Below are 18,089 nucleotides of genomic sequence, written 5' to 3'. Positions count from 1 at the left end.
AATGGACCATTCCCTAGGACCCCGCATAGCGGGAGCTTCTTGCACTGGGCTGCTCTTTTTAATCTGCACCATCTTTAATGTTGGTCATTTTTTTTTGTTCTATGCTTTGACTAGTTTGATCTTGCTTCTTCCTTCTTATTCAGATAATGCAAACTATTTCAAAATGAGGTTTATTTATTTACCATATCAAAGAATTCTTAAATTTGATAAATTGTTGGCTGAACACATGATTTGTTAATGACAGGGCGAAGCATTAGTGATGGGCTATGATGAGATGGGGTATGCAAATGATTGTTATCTTATGTTTAGTGACATGAGTTATTTAGCATGAAATCAATGCTTGTATACTTTAGGAATGACAAATACAAATGCTTATAAGTTTCATTCATTTTTTTACCTACAACTCATATTCTAGATAGGTGTTGAGTTTTCTTTTTTTTTTTTATCAGACTATCAGTGCTTCACATTTGAAGTCCATGGTTTTTTTTTATATCACTAACGGATAATTAGTGAACTAGGTCATTCTTGAAACCATATATATATATATATATATATATATATATATATATATATTTCTAGGATAAGTAAATGTGTATATTAGTCTCCAAAAAGATGCACAAGACTGTCCTTGGACAATGTATCACATTTGACAAAGTATCAGATCTAAGTAGATGTCCAAAGTCCTATACAAATATACATGTATCCTCCTATAGATACTCTCTACATTCATACTCCCCCACTCAAAAAGACACCAGTTCCTGGCTATCTATGTGTATTGAACCATGCACGACATGACTAGGTGTTAGGCCTTTTTCAAAAGTCAGGTGCCATAGAATTCCCTCTTGAAGACTCAGAACATCCTTATGTGCGTGGCATCTCCTACCTCATGTCTAGTCAGTCTTTGATCCTCCTCCAAAGTGCCTTGGTGGTGGTGCACTCGAAGAAGATATGTTCCTGCGTCTTCTTTGCCGCTACGCAAAAGGTATAAGTCTTGTATCTACTCCTTTCCCCTCCTGTGTAAACCAACCTGTCAATTTAGCTGATGTTGTGGCTGACCCCTCTGATCTTAATAACTCATCCTTGATTTGCAATAATTTCTTTATGAGCGAGGAATCCTCATGCTTCACTTGCCATGTCCAAAAATCTGCTTTGCTCAAGTAGGTGTGATGTATCCATCTGATCCATAAGGAGTCCTGCTTGTCTTATGTCATGACACTTTTGCTAGCAAGGCTTGTTCTAGGCTTTCATATCTCGTAGCACATATCCTTCCTCATCTCTTGATTTCCAAACATTTGCCCATGAGATCAGAGGCTACTTGGAGGTCCAGACAAAGGCTTTGCATAACCTATAAATTCTGTCAATGATCCCTGACCGTAGCAGCAAAATGGACATCCAGATGCACTCCATTCCCTGATGTTAAAGAATTTGAACAATTTCTGATATGTTGTTGCTCATTGAGGAGAGTTACGATACAAGCTGCATGATCATATCAGCAATTAGGTGGTAAGAACTCTACGTAGCTCCGAAACTGCATTTGTAGCTAATCTTTATTCACCGTGGCTGTATCAAGTTTGCAACAAATTGATCCATTCATCCAAGTGTATCTGCAACCTTATATTGATAATAGATGATGTGATTGGGTCCTGTTTTTCTTCTAATTTATTTGATCAATCAAATCTGATGTTATTAAAAGGGTATTCTGACCTGAATTAGGAGCCCAATTGTAAATAAAATATGTTACAAGGTTCAATGATGAATAACATAGGTAAAAGGGACTACCTAGTGGGTAATTAACCATGATAGTTTTCCATTTGTAGCTGTGTAAACTAGTTTTAGTTTTTAATTGACAGTCCTAATTACTTGCTTTTGTTCATGGCATTCAGATATGAACTTTGGAAACCCTATCTCAGAGCAATGATGGAATGTGATATGAAAGCAGTAAGCATAGGTACAAAGAGGAAATCTGAGGTTTTAGAGAGCTGCTTACAACAGATGAAAGCTTGCTTTATAGATGTGCGTCTGGCTACTTGTCACATCTTATCTTAATGCTTTCTAATTACATTATTCTACAGTAGGATATACCATTATATTCAGGAGATCATTGAACTTGTGTTAAAATATTTCACCATGTTTATTTGTATACTGTTATTCTTCTAGTCAACTTTATAAAAAAAATCTCAACAAGTTGCTATTGTGGGTGACACTTTCCCTAAATATTTTGTTTTTGTGTTTGCTTTTCTGAAAAGGCATCCCATATTCAATTGAACTATTTAGAAGATTTTATACAGATAAATCATAAATATCTTTTAAAGGACCATAACTTACCTAAATTGAGTCTTTATGCATTGTAGAACATTATTCCTTATTGGAATCAAAATGATTGCATTGGTATTTAAGATTCATATATGATGTCAACGAACCATGCAAAACAGATTATGCTAATGGGATGTTTTGTAATCCAAGATTCTTTAAGGTAGTTTTGACTCATAAGATGGTTAAGAATCACATCTGAGAAACAAGAGACCATACAAGAACGGTTTTAGTTGATGGAAGGTTCCTAACAATATTAACTGAACTTTTCAACTATTTCATATTGACCTCATAGGAATGTAGGACAGCCACAATCAAAGCATTACTTAATGACATACTTGAGGATCTTCATGTTCTATTTACTTGGAGAGAAGGAAATAGGATTGTAAGTAGTTTAAATGAGTGAAACTAAAAGAATTAAATTAAATTTTCTTATTTTTGTTCTATGCCATTCATTTTGTTTGGTTGAAATTGAATGGAAGGAATTTTTATCACTTTTTAATCTTGTGTTTATCGAGGCTCAAAATTCATTTTTCCTCTACTTATATCTTGTTTGGATCGAAATAAATAAAGAATTGGATGGATTTAAATTCCATTGGACTCCATTTTGACCTTTCTTTCCCCTCCTAATTCTGCCAAGTAACATGTCATAAAACTTTTCTATTTGTTTCTCATGTAACATCAGTTATTTTTTTATGTGTCTCAGCTTATATAAACCTATAAATATTGGTCCTTGTATTATGCAATTACATTTTTTTGGCAAAAATCAAAATGGTGCCCTACAATGACAAAAAAGTCAAATGAGTGCCCCTCACTCACCGTCACTCTCATGATTTTATCCTGAAAATACCCCTAGATTCAGTGTTGGTGTAGAAGCTACCGGCTAGCTTCTACACGCTATCTGCTAGCTTCTACAACGTATAGAAGCTAGCAGATAGCTGCTACATGTTGTAAAAGTTAAATGTTAACTTCTACACGCTCAAGTATGATTAGATTATGTTTATTTGAAATGTAATGAGTGTCATGAAGTCTTCATCGTTTGGTTTGCTTGTTAAAATGTTGTTTTAATTAGGCTATTACTCAAAAAAACAAAATCAAAATGATATAAAGTCACCGTTGTAGAAGCTAGCAACTAGTTCCTGCATGTTGTAGAAGCTAAATTCTAGTTTCTACACAGTCGATCGTGATTAGATAATATTCATTCGAAATGTAATGAGTGTCATAGAGTCTCAATCATTTATTTTGCTGGTTGAAATGTTGTCTTAATTAGGTTATCACTCAAATAAGCAAAATCAAAATGATATAAAATCACTGTTGTAGAAGTTAGCAACTAGCTTCTACATGTTGTAGAAGCTAGCATCTAGCTTCTACAATTGTACAAGCTAGTTGCTAGCTTCTATACAGCGAATATTGTCGAATCTAGTTGCTAGCTTTTACAATTGTAGAAGTTAGTCACTAGCTTCTATACGGCTGAATGATCAGCTAATGCAAGAGTATTTTGGGTAGGTCATTTTAAAAGGGGCGTAGAGAGACACTCATTTGACTTTAATCATAAATGGAATGCTGATATGGTCCCGAGTATAGGATCGAGTCACAGGTCGAGATCCGGATCCGTACTTGGTCATGCAACACGTAAGGGGGAAGGGAGGAGGAAAAAGACTCGTCCTAGACAAAGTCCAAATCACTCAAGGGGAAAGACTCGTCCTAGACAGAGTCCTAATTGCTCAATTTTTCTTCCTTCCTTTATTAATAATGACACTCCTTATATAAGAAGTCAAACATGACAAGATTAGGAAAGACCAACCATAAAGGAAAACAAGGAATCAAAAATAGAAAAGCTAATTAGGCCATTATTTGTTTTCTACTATAGCAGTAGTTAAATTAGGCTATTATTTATTTTCTACTAATTAGGCAATAGCTAATTTATTTCTAATAGCTAATTAGGTAGTAATTAATTTGCTTCCAACTATAACGATGTTCAACAAAGGTGTCCACCTCGGCGTCCACATCATCACTCCCCTCCTCGATACTGAGCTTGTCCTCAAGCTCGAAAGCGGGATATAACGCCACTAATAGCATGAAGGGAAATTTCTGAATTCACTTCCCCCTCTTCCTCACCTTCCTTGTCATCATCAGACACTTCAATCCAAAACAGGCGTTTACACTTGTGACCCGTGGAGTAGAATTCATCACAGTTAAACAAAGGCCCTTGACTCTCCGTTCTGCCATCTCGGCGCGAGTCAGACGCTTGAAAATGAAATAGGTGGAGTCTCCTTGCTGATGTCCGGGGTCCTGGTCTTCGCCAAAGGAGGGCCTCCACTGCTGGTGTTGAGCTTGGTTGTGGTCCCACCCCAATTCGTGCACAGCAACCCTCCACCTTGATGGAAGCACTGCTTCCGTTCTAGTGCCTTGGCCATATTCATTGCAATGCCTAGGATTTTAGGCTTTTGCAGTTTGATGTCGATACAGTGACCTTTGACTAGCCCTGTAGTGAATAAGTCAACTTGTTGTTGTGGTCAGAGGTCCGAGGTCCGAGTGAGGTGAGATTGAAATTGGCGCTGGTAGTCTTCTACAGAGCGCTTCAGATTTGCTAGCTCTCCCAAAGGGTTGTTGCTTAGGGGCGGGTCAAAGTGGATATGACAGTGGTCTCTGAACTGCTTCTAAGTTATCTCTGGCTCTTCTTGTTCTACCTGATCAAACCAAAGTTGGGCTTCTCCTACCAAGTGGAAGGCAGCAAAGGCCAACCTTGTCAGCCTCTGTGGTCCTTTGGTTGGTAAAGAATTTTTCGCACCTTTTAACCCAGCTCAGTGGATCCCCTTCTCCAGACTAGGTGGGGAACTTCATCTTTGAGTATCGCGGAGCCATGGTGCCGCTGGTTGGCAGTTCAGGTCTGACCTCTGAGCCTCTAGAAGGGCCATACTTTGTGCTGGTAGGGCCGTCTGCAGTGTGCAAAGGTCGTCGTCTAGCATCTTGAACAGTACGGGAAATCTCGGCAATCTACTCCTCTAGTCCTTGCTGGCGGGAAGTGATCTGCTCCATGAAAACTTGTTGTTGTGACATCAATCTTTCCATGAAGGCCTCGAGTTTGGATGTGATAGGATCCGTGTCACCCATGACCGGCTCTGATACCAAGTTGATATGGTCCCGAGTATAGGATCGAGTCACAAGTCGAGATCTGGATCCGTACTTGGTCATGCAACACGTAAAGGGGGAAGGGAGGAAGAAAAAGACTCGTAAAGGGGGAAGGGAGGAAGAAAAAGACTCGTCCTAAACAGAGTCCAAATCACTCAAGGGGGAAGACTTGTCCTAGACAGAGTCCTAATTGCTCAATTTTTCTTCCTTCCTTTATTAATAATGACACTCCTTATATAAGGAGTCAAACATGACAAGATTAGGAAAGACGAACCATAAAGGAAAGCAAGGAATCAAAAATAGAAAAGCTAATTAGGCCATTATTTGTTTTCTACTATAGCAGTAGTTAAGTTAGGCCATTATTTATTTTCTACTAATTAGGCAATAGCTAATTTATTTCTAATAGCTAATTAGGTAGTAATTAATTTGCTTCCAACTATAGCGATGTTCAACAAAGGTGTCCACCTCGGCATCCACATCAAATGCCCATATGAAGAAAACGCAAATGATGGGCGCCCATTTGATTTTGCCCTAATTTTTTTCACTACATTTCATCCACTTCTTTTTACTCCAATGATTTAAGTGTCAAGTTAATTATGTTGAGTTTTATGTCTAAATTTGTCCAATTCTATTAACTTAGGACTAACCACTTTAGACTGCATGGTATATAAGTTGAGTTTAGACTTGCTGAGCATCCAATAGCAAAGTCTAATTGGGAATGTAAAGCCACCATTTGATCAAAACTCCTATATCCTTAGCCAGCCATGAATTCTGGTGATGACTTGGATTTTACACTTTGACGACGAACTCATTGAATTTAAGCCTTACGTGGAACTATGAGCACCTCCCGCTGAATCTCACTTTGGTGAGGTTAATTTTCTTATTGGATTACTAATGTTAATGTGAACTAAGTATTTTGCCCTGTGTGGTTTTGAGGTTTAACCTATTGTTTCTGATTTGGTACTGGGTTCGGTCATGTCACCTAGTATGATAAAAGTAATGCTATCATACTTGTCAAGCATAAATCTAATAGTTAGGCAGTCGCTTAACAACTTAAGTTTGTGGATTAGTTATTAACCATTCAAATTGATGGCATTTAACTGAATCAGAATTTATTAATTAGAATTTTGGCCCATCATCTATTATTTTTCCTGCAACTACTTTTCTAATCTTCCATCTTGGTTTTATTTTTAAATTTTACTGTTGTCCTGTGGATCATTTGTTTTCACTTCTATAGCTCTATGTGCATGACTCTACATTAGTTTTACTTGAGCTTGAGATGCTGATGTTATATTATTAATCTCCATATTGAGTTTTCCCCTGACTCATTAAGCTTCGACTATGAAATTCAGATGTATCACAAAAACCTTTCTCCTACTTCAAACCTTGTAGTGTCTTAAAATGTATGATTTGTTAAATGCTCGTCTTCCTACCCTCACGATTCTTCTTCTTCTATCCTGGCTACAATTTAAATAATTGGAAATAATTTGCATTTGTTGCTTATGGCCTTCCTGCATGTTCATAAGTATATGTTTTTCCCTTATTGATTGAGTTGTGTTCTTTTTATACTTTATAATGCTTCTTCATTAAGCTCTCTATAGGCAAGGCACAACAAAGTGAAACTTCTAGGAGCTATGGATGTGTTTTTTGAAAGGTAATCATAGTATTATTTATTATTCTTTGTTCCTGCTTTCTTGAATCTAGGATTCTTATAATGTATTTTTCTAATCTAATAGATCTTCTGGGGATGGACATAATGTTGGAGAGGTTGTAAGGCCATGTAGTTTGTGTAATGAATCCAATATGGTGCTAAAGAGAAAACCTGTAATTGTTGTCTTCTAGTTCATTGTTATGAATTTCCTCCTAATTTGTATTTTGTTTTCTTTTGCAATATTAACATTAGTTTTTGCTTTCTCCAGAATGGTAACTTTATGGTGGGATGTTTGCGGTTCCCGCTTGTAAGTTGATACTGTGAGATAATTTATGTTCTAATAATTTATTGTATTATATCAGAAACTTCTTCCCTTATTCTTCTGCTTCACACAATTGTTGCACTTGCTCACTTGCCATTGTGTCAAAAAATTTTTGTTGGGCATGCTGTTCATTTAATCAAAATCAGCAGAATTTTTGATTTTGTTATAAATATCATATGCTTTTGTCCTAAAACTTAATTTGACAAAATTAGTTGAAAATAGCAATGCAAAAGTTATAAATTAGGAGGAACCTTTTTGTACTGTTTATGGGTAGATGGACAATGAGTGATTGAAATGCCTGATATCTGATAAATGGTTTTTGATGTGGTTCATAATTTTGTAAAGTGCTGTCTGTAGGTCTGATGAATGCAGGTATGCTTACTACCTAGTTTCGGACAGTCTAAGACCATATTTTTCAGTAACCTGATGATATCAGTGACATTGTTGTCTGGTTCAGAGCCTAATAGTTAGAATTTCTACCTTTTAGCACTGTTCATTGACTAAAGCCCTTAGATCTAATCGCCCAACATTTATTTGCAACATAACTCCATCAGAAATCCTGATACAAACACTGACCAAGATAAATCTGAGAAACTAATCAAATCTTAAATCTCCAAAAAGATCTGTTGTGGACCAGTTTGTAAATATACATTTATGTAAGGGTGCATATGTAAAATATTGATTAATAATGCATATATAGGTCGATAAGGTGCTATCTAGAGTACTATGCGGAAAAATTTTCCCTGTTCAAACATAGCATCAGAGCTTGAAGAATTTCCAAATGCCCGACTTATAGCACAGATGGTAAGCGCATGGTATTCTGTCTAGATCGGATAGGGTCGATCCTAGGGTTTCAACGCCAACAGAGGCCCTGCCATGCGTTTGCCATCTGTGCTCTCGTTAAACCTCCCTCCATATGACATAGGACCGTTGTAGGGGGGCCACTAATGTGGTGGTTTCACATTTTTTCAAGAACTTCCTGATCATCGGTCATCATTCGCTTCTCTTTTCTTTCAAGATCATCATTTGGTTGCCCTTGTCACAACCAGGTTGTGAGCTTCCCTCCACTAGATCTCGTGATGTCACAAGAAGATCTTCTTTAGATGTGAAGCCGCCATCCTCTTTGACCTCTGTCTTTACCCTTCTAGTGCCACCTCAAGGACAAGCAAAACATCATCCCCTCCTTAGGCTACTCTTCATTTATATTTGCACCTTGCCTTGCTTCGACAATAAGCAACGCCACCTCCATTCCCTCTTCATAGCTCATGAGATCCACAACTCTGAGTTGTACTTTAGATCCAACAACTCTCTTTCCGCTCAATTACTTGTTGCTCAAATCACAGCTGCAAGTCTTCCTGCTGTCCTTCTCTAGTAATAGGTGAGTTTACTTCCTTGGTCGTGAAAGTCTTTGCTCTATCCTATCTCTCCCCATCAAGATTGAAAAAATGTGAAAGTCTTTTTGCAGCCAATCAGAGGCTGGAATAGGAGTCCTGATCAAGCTGGTAAAGCTATAGATCTTATGCCTCTATTCGAGCAGCAACCTTCTACTTTGAAATGACAATGACACCCCCTAGCACCTAAATCTGGTGGAGAGTTTTGCTTGGCCTAAATCTGCTAGGCGCTTGGCTCTGTCCTGCTGAACACACTGTAAATTCCTTCACCTGAGGTCCATCATGTTTAGTCTCTTGTTCAGCTTAGCAGTTCCAACTGGCCACTTCCCCAACCCAATTCTATGAATGGTCAAGAGTAGGCCCAAATTCATGAGCAGTTCACCTTGTTTTTGGAATGTCAAGCGAGGTTACAGTCCTAAATTTGACTAAGATCATATGAACCTATAATCTGATCTAATACCTGCTTACCATTCCTAAGATCACAATCCCAACAACTTTGAAGTGCTCAAGGGCCATGTACATGGTGTTGGAGTGTTGCTTCATTGATTGCTGTTCATGCCAATGTTTTTGCAATATTGTGGTGTCATATTAATTATCTAATATATTTCAGTGCAGAAATGTTGTATGGCTTCCAGGGTCAATATCGGAGGCATCTGTCACTGACCAAATTTGTCCCAATTGTACCCCAGGTGTGTTTGGCATCTACAGTTATTGCTAAACTGCAATACCTATGCTAGGTTATTCATTTTCGTAATTTGTTATGTATGTGTTGGTAAATTAGTATGCATACAGGTCCTATTCACAAAGTTCTGTTTAAGTTCCGAAGATTGGAGATTCCTCCAAATTATGATGCTGATCATTTGGGTAAGTTTTATTGTCTGTCAGCAATGGAGTTCATTCAGGTATAGTTTTTTGATTTCCTATGGTAGCTAAGAAATGCATCAATCTTAAAGGTGCTAAATTATCTGCATCTGCACAACAAACTATAGCCATTTTTCCTCGCTCTCTTGTCAACTTTCATATGATCATTTTTAACCATCTCTACAATGCTGTACATTTTGGATTCTCGCCCCAGCTAAACTGATGTCATGATCAAAGTAGCTCCTTTTTTTACCTTAATGAGCCGGATTTGAATTATAGAAATAACTTCTTTGTTTGGAGCTTTAGTATTTTTGAGTTCTCTACTATTTTTGGACCTCATTGATTTGTTGGAAACCCCATAGCATTGGAAACCCTTCTTCACAAACAAAATTTATCTTGAAGACTAAACAGTCTGCATGTCTCTCATAGTTTTTGTACTAGTAAATTTGGATTTGAACAAGAAAAAAAATCAGAGAAGATATTTAGGTCAAAATATTCAGCATATTCTATTTCAGACTTCATATTCTAAATAACAAAATGCAAGAAACTGACTAACAATCTAAACTGAAATAGTTGTTACTTTCCAAACTCAATCTTTGTTTAGCATCTTGTAGATGAATTGAAATTTATGATAAATGGGCTGAAATTTGCAACTAGGTTAATAGGAGTATCTTTTAAAAAATAAAAAAATGGTAGTAACTAAAAAATTGGGAATGAAAAAGGTAAAGGGTATGACAGATTCTCATCTAGGAAATAACATGGATACACTTTTTTCCATTAGTATCTTTTTCTTGATATTTCACTGTCAGCCATGCAATCTTGTTCAAATTTAACATATTTCTAGTGTATATCTTGTCAAAGTTGATCAGAAATGTGAATATGATGATATGAAGTGTACATTAACCTCTGTTGATTTTAACTTTTTTATTAACTTAGCTTGGATCATTTATTTCAGGTTGTATTGGCGGCTGTGATGTGATACTCAGAGAATTAATTGAGATTTGTGGAACTGGGTCTCGCCATCCTTCTGGCATGTCAGGTTCGTCCTAGAATCTATGGTATTTGAATTGCTTTTTTCTTAAAGCAGACATATTGAATTTTTTTTTGGGTTTATGTATGCAACACAACTTTGAATTGTTTATCTCTTCCGGATTGATGTATGATGTGTTATGTGTTCAGATATTCTTTCTGGGGCCTCAATTAAAATCAATCTTATTATGTTGTAGCCTTGTGGGGACTAAATTTTAGGGCCCACTTTTCCATTTCTAATAAGAAACACCTAAAATAATTGTATAAAGAAGAAAATAAATCCATGATATTTTTTTCAAAAGCTGCGATGTCCTATCTGTTATAATGTTTTCAATAACATATATGTTTTTAAAACTTGTTATGTCCTATCTGTTATACCTTCGGCAATTTATGCATTTGGATTGCGGAAATTATTAGCTTCATTTCACATTATCAAAAATTTCCGCATGTAGAATTTTGGTGTACAAATTTAATAAATTATTATCATCTATAACTGTCTGATTTCAAATTTTCTAGATCATAATTCTCCTCCAAATTCATCTCAATGTCCAAAGACAGCCCTTTCAAACTGGAGAGTTGGAGAATTGACATATGATAAAATTATAGATGAAAGAATGAGACACTTAGCAATTTTTAGGCATAAATTATATCTACATTGTGTGTTTATTAGTTCTCTTATTCATTTATTTGTTTACGCCGAAGTATCTTGACTTGGTCTAGATTTTAGATCCACTTCACAGGGAATTAGGACAAAATTACTTGTTGGCACCGAAGTACCTTTGATAGCTTTTCCTTCTATTGTTTAGCTATTATAATGTATTATAATTACCAATATAGATCTTGCCCAACATGGAATGATCAATTGTGGAGCTATTCCACTTATCTTGCTTTGTCCCATACTGTGAATTCTAATTCCATATTTGACTAAGTTATACATATTTGTTTTGTATACTTCCACCCATAGTGCACATGTACCCACGTCTACACTTGGAGTATTTCGTATCTCATATCCAATTTCGTCATTGTACCCTTACAAAACTACTGGATATCCATTGTAAAATAATCCATAATTTGCAATATACTTGAGATACCTTAGTACCATAATTAGTGTCTCTAGTGTGATTACTACCAATTTAAGTGCAGTTTATCATATACATCATATTACTTATGATTCTAGCATATTCAATTGAGAGATAGGTTCATCGGTATTCTTCCCAAGTTATAAAGGTCTACTAGATTTTTAATGTTAGGGTCGTTGTATGTTTTATACCTTGTTAATATTGTTGCAATCTAGTAAGACCGTGTTAAGACAATCCCTTTAGTTATCTTAAAGATTTTATTTCTTAGATAATATCCACGACTTTGAGTGTGAAATGTCGTCTTAAAATTATTGGCACTTGAGTGTCTTGTAATGGTTCAGATTTACGATGCACTTTGGAGGTCGACGTCAACTATTCAACTTTGAAATTGAGTTATGCCTATCGACAATTGGTTGATCCAAACAGTTGAGGGAAAACTCGTCTAAGATGAGAGGAAGATCTCATAGAGATTTCACATTAATTGTGACTTCGAGGATCTTACTCATCACTAAGATGAGGAGATGATTTATAAAGATCTCGTGAGTTTCATGATCAACGAGGGATCGAGTCTTTATCACAATTAAAATTTCCTTCACTAGTATAATTCTTGTTCTTCATGATTTTTTTTCTTGAGCACAGATCTCCTGGACCACTTTTTTGTGGTCCAGGGGATGTGCCACTCGTATTTACGGCCGGATCATGGCCGCGATCCGACCGCAAATTGTTGCGATCCCTTCTTGGGTTCACCGTCCCCACCAGGTTATAGTTTTTGTTCGGAGCGGGCAGCCGGAGGCTGCCCGGAGGCCTCCGGTGGTGGATAAGTGGCCAAGTTACTGGGCGTCGAGCGAGAGTGTCCTCCGGGCCGCCTTCGGCAGTCCGCTCCGAACAAAAACTATAACCTGGTGGGGACGGTGAATTCAGGAAGGGATCGCAACAATTTGCGGCCGGATCGTGGGCACGATCCGACCGCAAATACGAGTGGCACATCCCCTGGATCACAAAAAAGTGGTCCAGGAGATCTATGCTCCTTTTTTCCTTATACATAGTATCAGTTGAATTTTTTTGTATACTTTATTGCTACATGTGTTGGTTATCTTTAATGAGGTATGATATTATTATACAACATTAGTAATTTCGTGCATGTTGTTTGCATATGATATTGTTTTAGTTGGTGAAGCATGTGAAAGAGAAAATGTTAAGCTTAAATCTTGATAGAAAATACTAGAAGTAAAAAGTTTTAGAGTAAAGGCAAAATATATGGAATTTAAGTTTAGTAGCAGCACAAGGTAATTGTTAAGATAAGAGATGAGAGTTACATATGACTTAAGTTTTAAGTGTCTAGGGTTGTTTTTGTAAAAAGGACGGAGGAGATGATAAAGATGTTTTACATAGGATGTAAGAGGATGGTTGAAATAGAAGAGAGCGTCAGGTGTTCTTTGTGTTCGAGGTACCCATAAAGTTTAAAGGAAAGTTTTACAAAATGATAATTAGAATTGCTATGTTATATGGAGTTGAATGTTAGATTATGAAATGAATAGAGCAGAATATGAAAGTCACAGATGAGGATGTTAAAGTGAATATGTATATATATAAGGATGAACCAAGGTTTAAAATCTCGACTCGTGTCGAGGTTTCGGTCTCAGACCGGAACGATACAGTTTCGATATCGTATCGTCTCGTGCCGATACGGTTTCGATATTTTTTATTTATATACAATAATTTTAGATAAATATATTTATTGTGTGTAATTTAAAAATAAGTTATATATTGATTTCATATGAGTTCTCCATTATTAAACAACTTAATATTGTTAGAAAAAATAATTAAATATATATATATATTTTTAAAAAATTGATCTATTAATAACACAAATTAAAATTGATATATCATAATATCATAATATGTTACAATACTAATACTAAAAGGACTGACGCAAATCAAATTGAAGGGTTCTTGTAATATTTTGCTTAAATAATCTTTATAGTTCTCCAATATCCAGATTAAATAATTATAATTATATAAATTAATATAAAATACTATTTTATATATAATAATCATATAAATTAAATAGTTATTTATTTAATTAATAATTTAAATAATATATATTTAAAATAGTAAAAAAAATAAAATAATTAAAATATATAAGAATATAAATTTGATTTATTAGAATATTTATAAATTTTTATAATTTTTAAATAAAATTTAAAACACTAAAATAATTTCAGAATATTATTTAATAAAATTTATTAATTTTTTTAAAATTTTAAATATAATTTTTATATTTTATTAGGATAATTTAATTAGGGTTTATGAAAACCTCTTTAAAATATCACTGTCACGTGGGAATTGTTTGATTTAATTAGGGTTAATTTTGTACAATAAGCCTGGACATGCGCGCCCGCGCTAGCGACTACGACGCGCTCACGACCCTCGGATGCCTCCGACTGCGCTGGAGGTGTCCGGCGACGCTTCCGACGCCGGAACACGCGCCCGTGACGTGACCGCGACGCGCCCGTGACGTGACCGCGACGCGCCCGTGACGCGACCGACGAAGCGCTCGTGACGCGACCGCGACGCGCTCGTGGCGCGACCGCGACGCGCCCGTGACGGACCACGACCATGATCCCGCGGATGCCTTCGACTGTGCGTGAGGCGTTCGACGCCCGCAACGTTTCGGAGGGACGCTTCCGGCGCCGCTAGAAACGTCGCGACGCTTTAGGCTCGTCGCGACACTTCCGGCAACGCTACCCATGCTGTCTCGCGCACGCGCGATTCTCCTAGGCGCATGTGATGACGCGACGAAACCTTCGTTGGCCTGGTGCCGATTTCGATGCGCGGGCGGAACGGTAAGTTTCGGCCGTTACACCCGGCGCGGAACGGAATTTTAAACGCTGGGATGAACATAATAAGAAACAAGACTATTAATGAGAAGGTTAGGGTTGCCCTTATTTAGGGAAAAGTCTAAGAAACACGTTTAAAATAGTATAGATATATACTTAGACAATCAATAAATGTCCCAGTTAGGCGATGTGAAAGATGATAAATACGCACATTAATTGATAAAGAGGGAGACCAAAGAAGACTTGAGTAACAATGATAAAATTTATTTGAATATAAATGAGGATATAATAGGGGATCGAGCTAGCATTGGAGGATCCACATAGTTGTTTCCACTTAATGGAATAAAGGCTTGCATGTTGTTGTCGTATACTGAATCTGGAAAATGTGAGCAAATGATTGGTTGGCAAAATGTGATTTACTTTTGTCATTTAAGCCTTTTACACTTGAACCACATAAGAATTCTTGCTTGGTAATACTGAAGTCTTGGAGATTTACAGATTAGTGTTACAGTGTTATCAAAAATAGTTCAATGTAAATTTAAATAGATATCCTGCATTTGTTTCACAATATCGTTGCCGTTGCTTACTATTTATATAAGACTCCCTTTCAACGCATGGCAGTCTATTTCACTTGAGCATGACTTCCTAGATTAAAAAAAAACTAGAAGAACCAATGGTTGATAACCTATTTAGTAATTTTGAGACGTCTAATATTTGAGTTTTATATTTTTGTTGGTGACTTGAATTAGAACCAGACTTTGATTTTCCTGTTTCTAACAGCAAGAGGTCAGCAAGACTCACATCCTCCGTATACTTCACATCGAAACAATACCAGGCAGGACTTCTGCAGGTATTGCCAACAATCAGGGCATTCTATGAATGATTGCCCCTCCCAAGTTTCCCGCCAACCGTCTGCTCGATCTCTCCGATCCCAGAATACAAGAAGTGATTCAGGTGATTAACTGTCATTGAGTTTGCATCAACATTGGCAAAATGTTTTAGTTAGAAAAATTATTTAGCAACTCAAATACCTAATCATTGGACGGTACCTTGACAAATTTGAATATGTAGATTTACTTTTGGCCTTTTTCCATTTCTTATTACTGAATTTCCATTGCACTTAAATAAATTGAATCTAATCATTGCGCAGCTCCCTAGCTTTTAAGTTCCATGTAATACACCACAAGAAACAAAAATAGCCAAAAACTTAAACCAAACTGTGTACAACAAACTAAAAAAGCGTGAGAGATGAATGGTGATTGAAACCATGGAATCATAAATTCAAAACAGACTTGATTGTGGCCATATAGTTGACAGGAAATCGGCTTCTCTTTGTAATGCTTCTAGTTTATTAAGATATCAAATTTTTATTATTTTATTCTCACTTAGTAACATTTTTGACGGAATGTGTTATCCAGGTCAAGTTACCTGTGACTCTTGTGGAAAAGCATGCGCATTGCGAACTGCTAATACAGAAAGTAATCAGGGAAGACAGTTCTATACATGTCAATCACGGGGATGCCACTTTTTTGTGTATGTATATCTATCTCCTCTGCCAATTCCCATCATGTGGGATGACCAATTTTATCTTCCCTTTTTTTTATTGTTGCTTGTTCCCATGTCTAATAATTTCCCTTATCCTGATGAGTAATTTTATGTATCCATCAAATGTTCTTTGTTGCGCAACATGGAAAACAAACAAAATGAACCAACCTCACTAAGAGGAAAACTCTTAGATGGAGAAAATAAAGTGAAACTCCTTTATTGAAAGATGGAAATCATATGGATTCTTGCCTACCTTTTATAATCTCCATTCTAATGAAAACTAGGAAACAAATAACCAAATCAAAGAATATGCTACATTATAATTGAGAACACATTATCCCTTTAATTAATTACCAAGGACAAACATGACATTCTTAAATGACTAAGTCATACAACAATTTACCAAACACTATAAATGAAAGCTAAAATTCAATTAGACGCAAGTTGTTCTTTAAATTGTTCCCCTTTCTGTATTTTTCACCCTCACCACAATCAACCCGACTGTGTCAAGTGGGGATATAAGATTGTCCAAATCAAGTACGACAATGCCAGTGGAGACACCTCTCTAGATGGATCAAACAAATGATGATCCATGGTTTTACGGCTTAGGGTTGTAGGATTTAGAGGTTTGGGGTTTGTGGTTTAGGGGATTGGGGGGGTTGGAGATTCGGGGTTTATGGTTTGGAATTTGGGATTTCAGGTTTAGGGTTTGGTTTTTTGGATTTAGGGTCTTAGGGTCTAGGGTTTGTGGGTTTTAATGTTTTTAAGTTTGAAGGTTTAGGTTTTGGAGTTTAGGTAATTGATATTTTAAATAAATGATGAAAATAAATTTGTCGGAATTCAATCTAGGCAAGTGTTAGAATTGAATCTAGGCGGAACTAAAATAAGAATTGAATCTAGTCAATGCAATAAAATGAGATTTGTCATAATGTATCTTTATTTTGTGATGCAGATGGGCAGACAGTTTGGAAAATGGTGGCATTCAAGGACGTGGTGGATCCCGTGGGGGTGCCAGCCGGTCGTCTTCCACCTCAAGGAGAGGTGGTAATGCCCGGGGTCAGAGAGGTGGGCGTACTAGCAGCAGCACATTTGTATCAGCAACTGGAGAACCAATATCGGGTAGCTGCTTTGTATGCGGTGACCCTTCCCATTTTGCAAATGCCTGCCCCAACCGTGGCAGGTAATTCTTTTGAAAGTTCTCAACTTGCACTTTCACAATGGCCCCATCTCTCGCTGTTATTATATGTATTTATGGTTCATTAGTTATCTGAAAATGTTCTTCATATGGGTTTTTGAGTATCAAGTAAAGTGCTCAAATCCTTCGGAAATGTGTACTTGATACCGTAGAATTGGTGTAATTTATTGTCCTTTTTTTTGTATCAGTTGATTCATGCAGTTATCAAATAGTTTTTGCTGTAACTTGCATAGTCCAGTGTTACATATTTCCTTCATTTTTTTTCTTCTTTCATTTTTCTGTGTTCGGTAACGTTGGACAATCTTAGTTGCTGGAGATACTAGGAGTGTGTTCTGATTTGAAATTATAAATCAAATTAAACTTATATATTGGGCGGGTTTTGGAGATACAAGGAATGTCTGAATTGAAATTACAAATTAAATTAAACTTATTTGTTGAGTGACCTGAGTTGATAATCTCAAGGTTGAGTAAGCTTAAGTCAGGATGGAAGTCGCTTGAGTGGATGTTGAGTTGGGACTTTAGTTGGGACGGAAGTCGTTTGAGTGGATGTCGAGTTGGGATGGAAGTTATCCGAGTAGATGCTAAGTGGGGAATGGAAGTTACCTGAGTAGATGCTAAGTGGGGAATGAGATCGCTCGATTGTCTGAATCAGAAAGAAATGATGTTGAGATCTGTGTATGATGTAGTGTTAAAATAAATTTGTTCTACTTTTGATTGTATTTCGAGGTTGTCGT

The 18,089-nt window shown here is 36.6% G+C and overlaps 1 protein-coding gene across 1 annotated transcript; it reads left to right on the top strand.

The window, feature by feature from the left end:
• Positions 1–246: 246 nt before the first annotated feature.
• On the top strand, positions 247–17,564 carry LOC122006061 (DNA topoisomerase 3-alpha-like). The gene is made up of 11 exons (XM_042561390.1): positions 247–279; positions 1,884–2,013; positions 7,044–7,096; positions 7,179–7,266; positions 7,362–7,400; positions 9,417–9,495; positions 9,599–9,670; positions 10,623–10,706; positions 15,396–15,569; positions 16,034–16,148; positions 17,113–17,564. Exons 1-11 carry the CDS (start codon positions 260–262, stop codon positions 17,342–17,344), a joined length of 1,086 nt encoding a protein of 361 aa, XP_042417324.1. The 5' UTR covers positions 247–259; the 3' UTR covers positions 17,345–17,564.
• The last annotated feature ends 525 nt before the right edge of the window (positions 17,565–18,089 follow it).

Source organism: Zingiber officinale, chromosome 7B, assembly GCF_018446385.1.
Source record: "Zingiber officinale cultivar Zhangliang chromosome 7B, Zo_v1.1, whole genome shotgun sequence".
Taxonomy (NCBI): domain Eukaryota; kingdom Viridiplantae; phylum Streptophyta; class Magnoliopsida; order Zingiberales; family Zingiberaceae; genus Zingiber; species Zingiber officinale.
The sequence above is the reverse complement of the archived record's forward strand: the minus strand, read 5'-3'. Positions and strand labels throughout refer to the sequence as shown.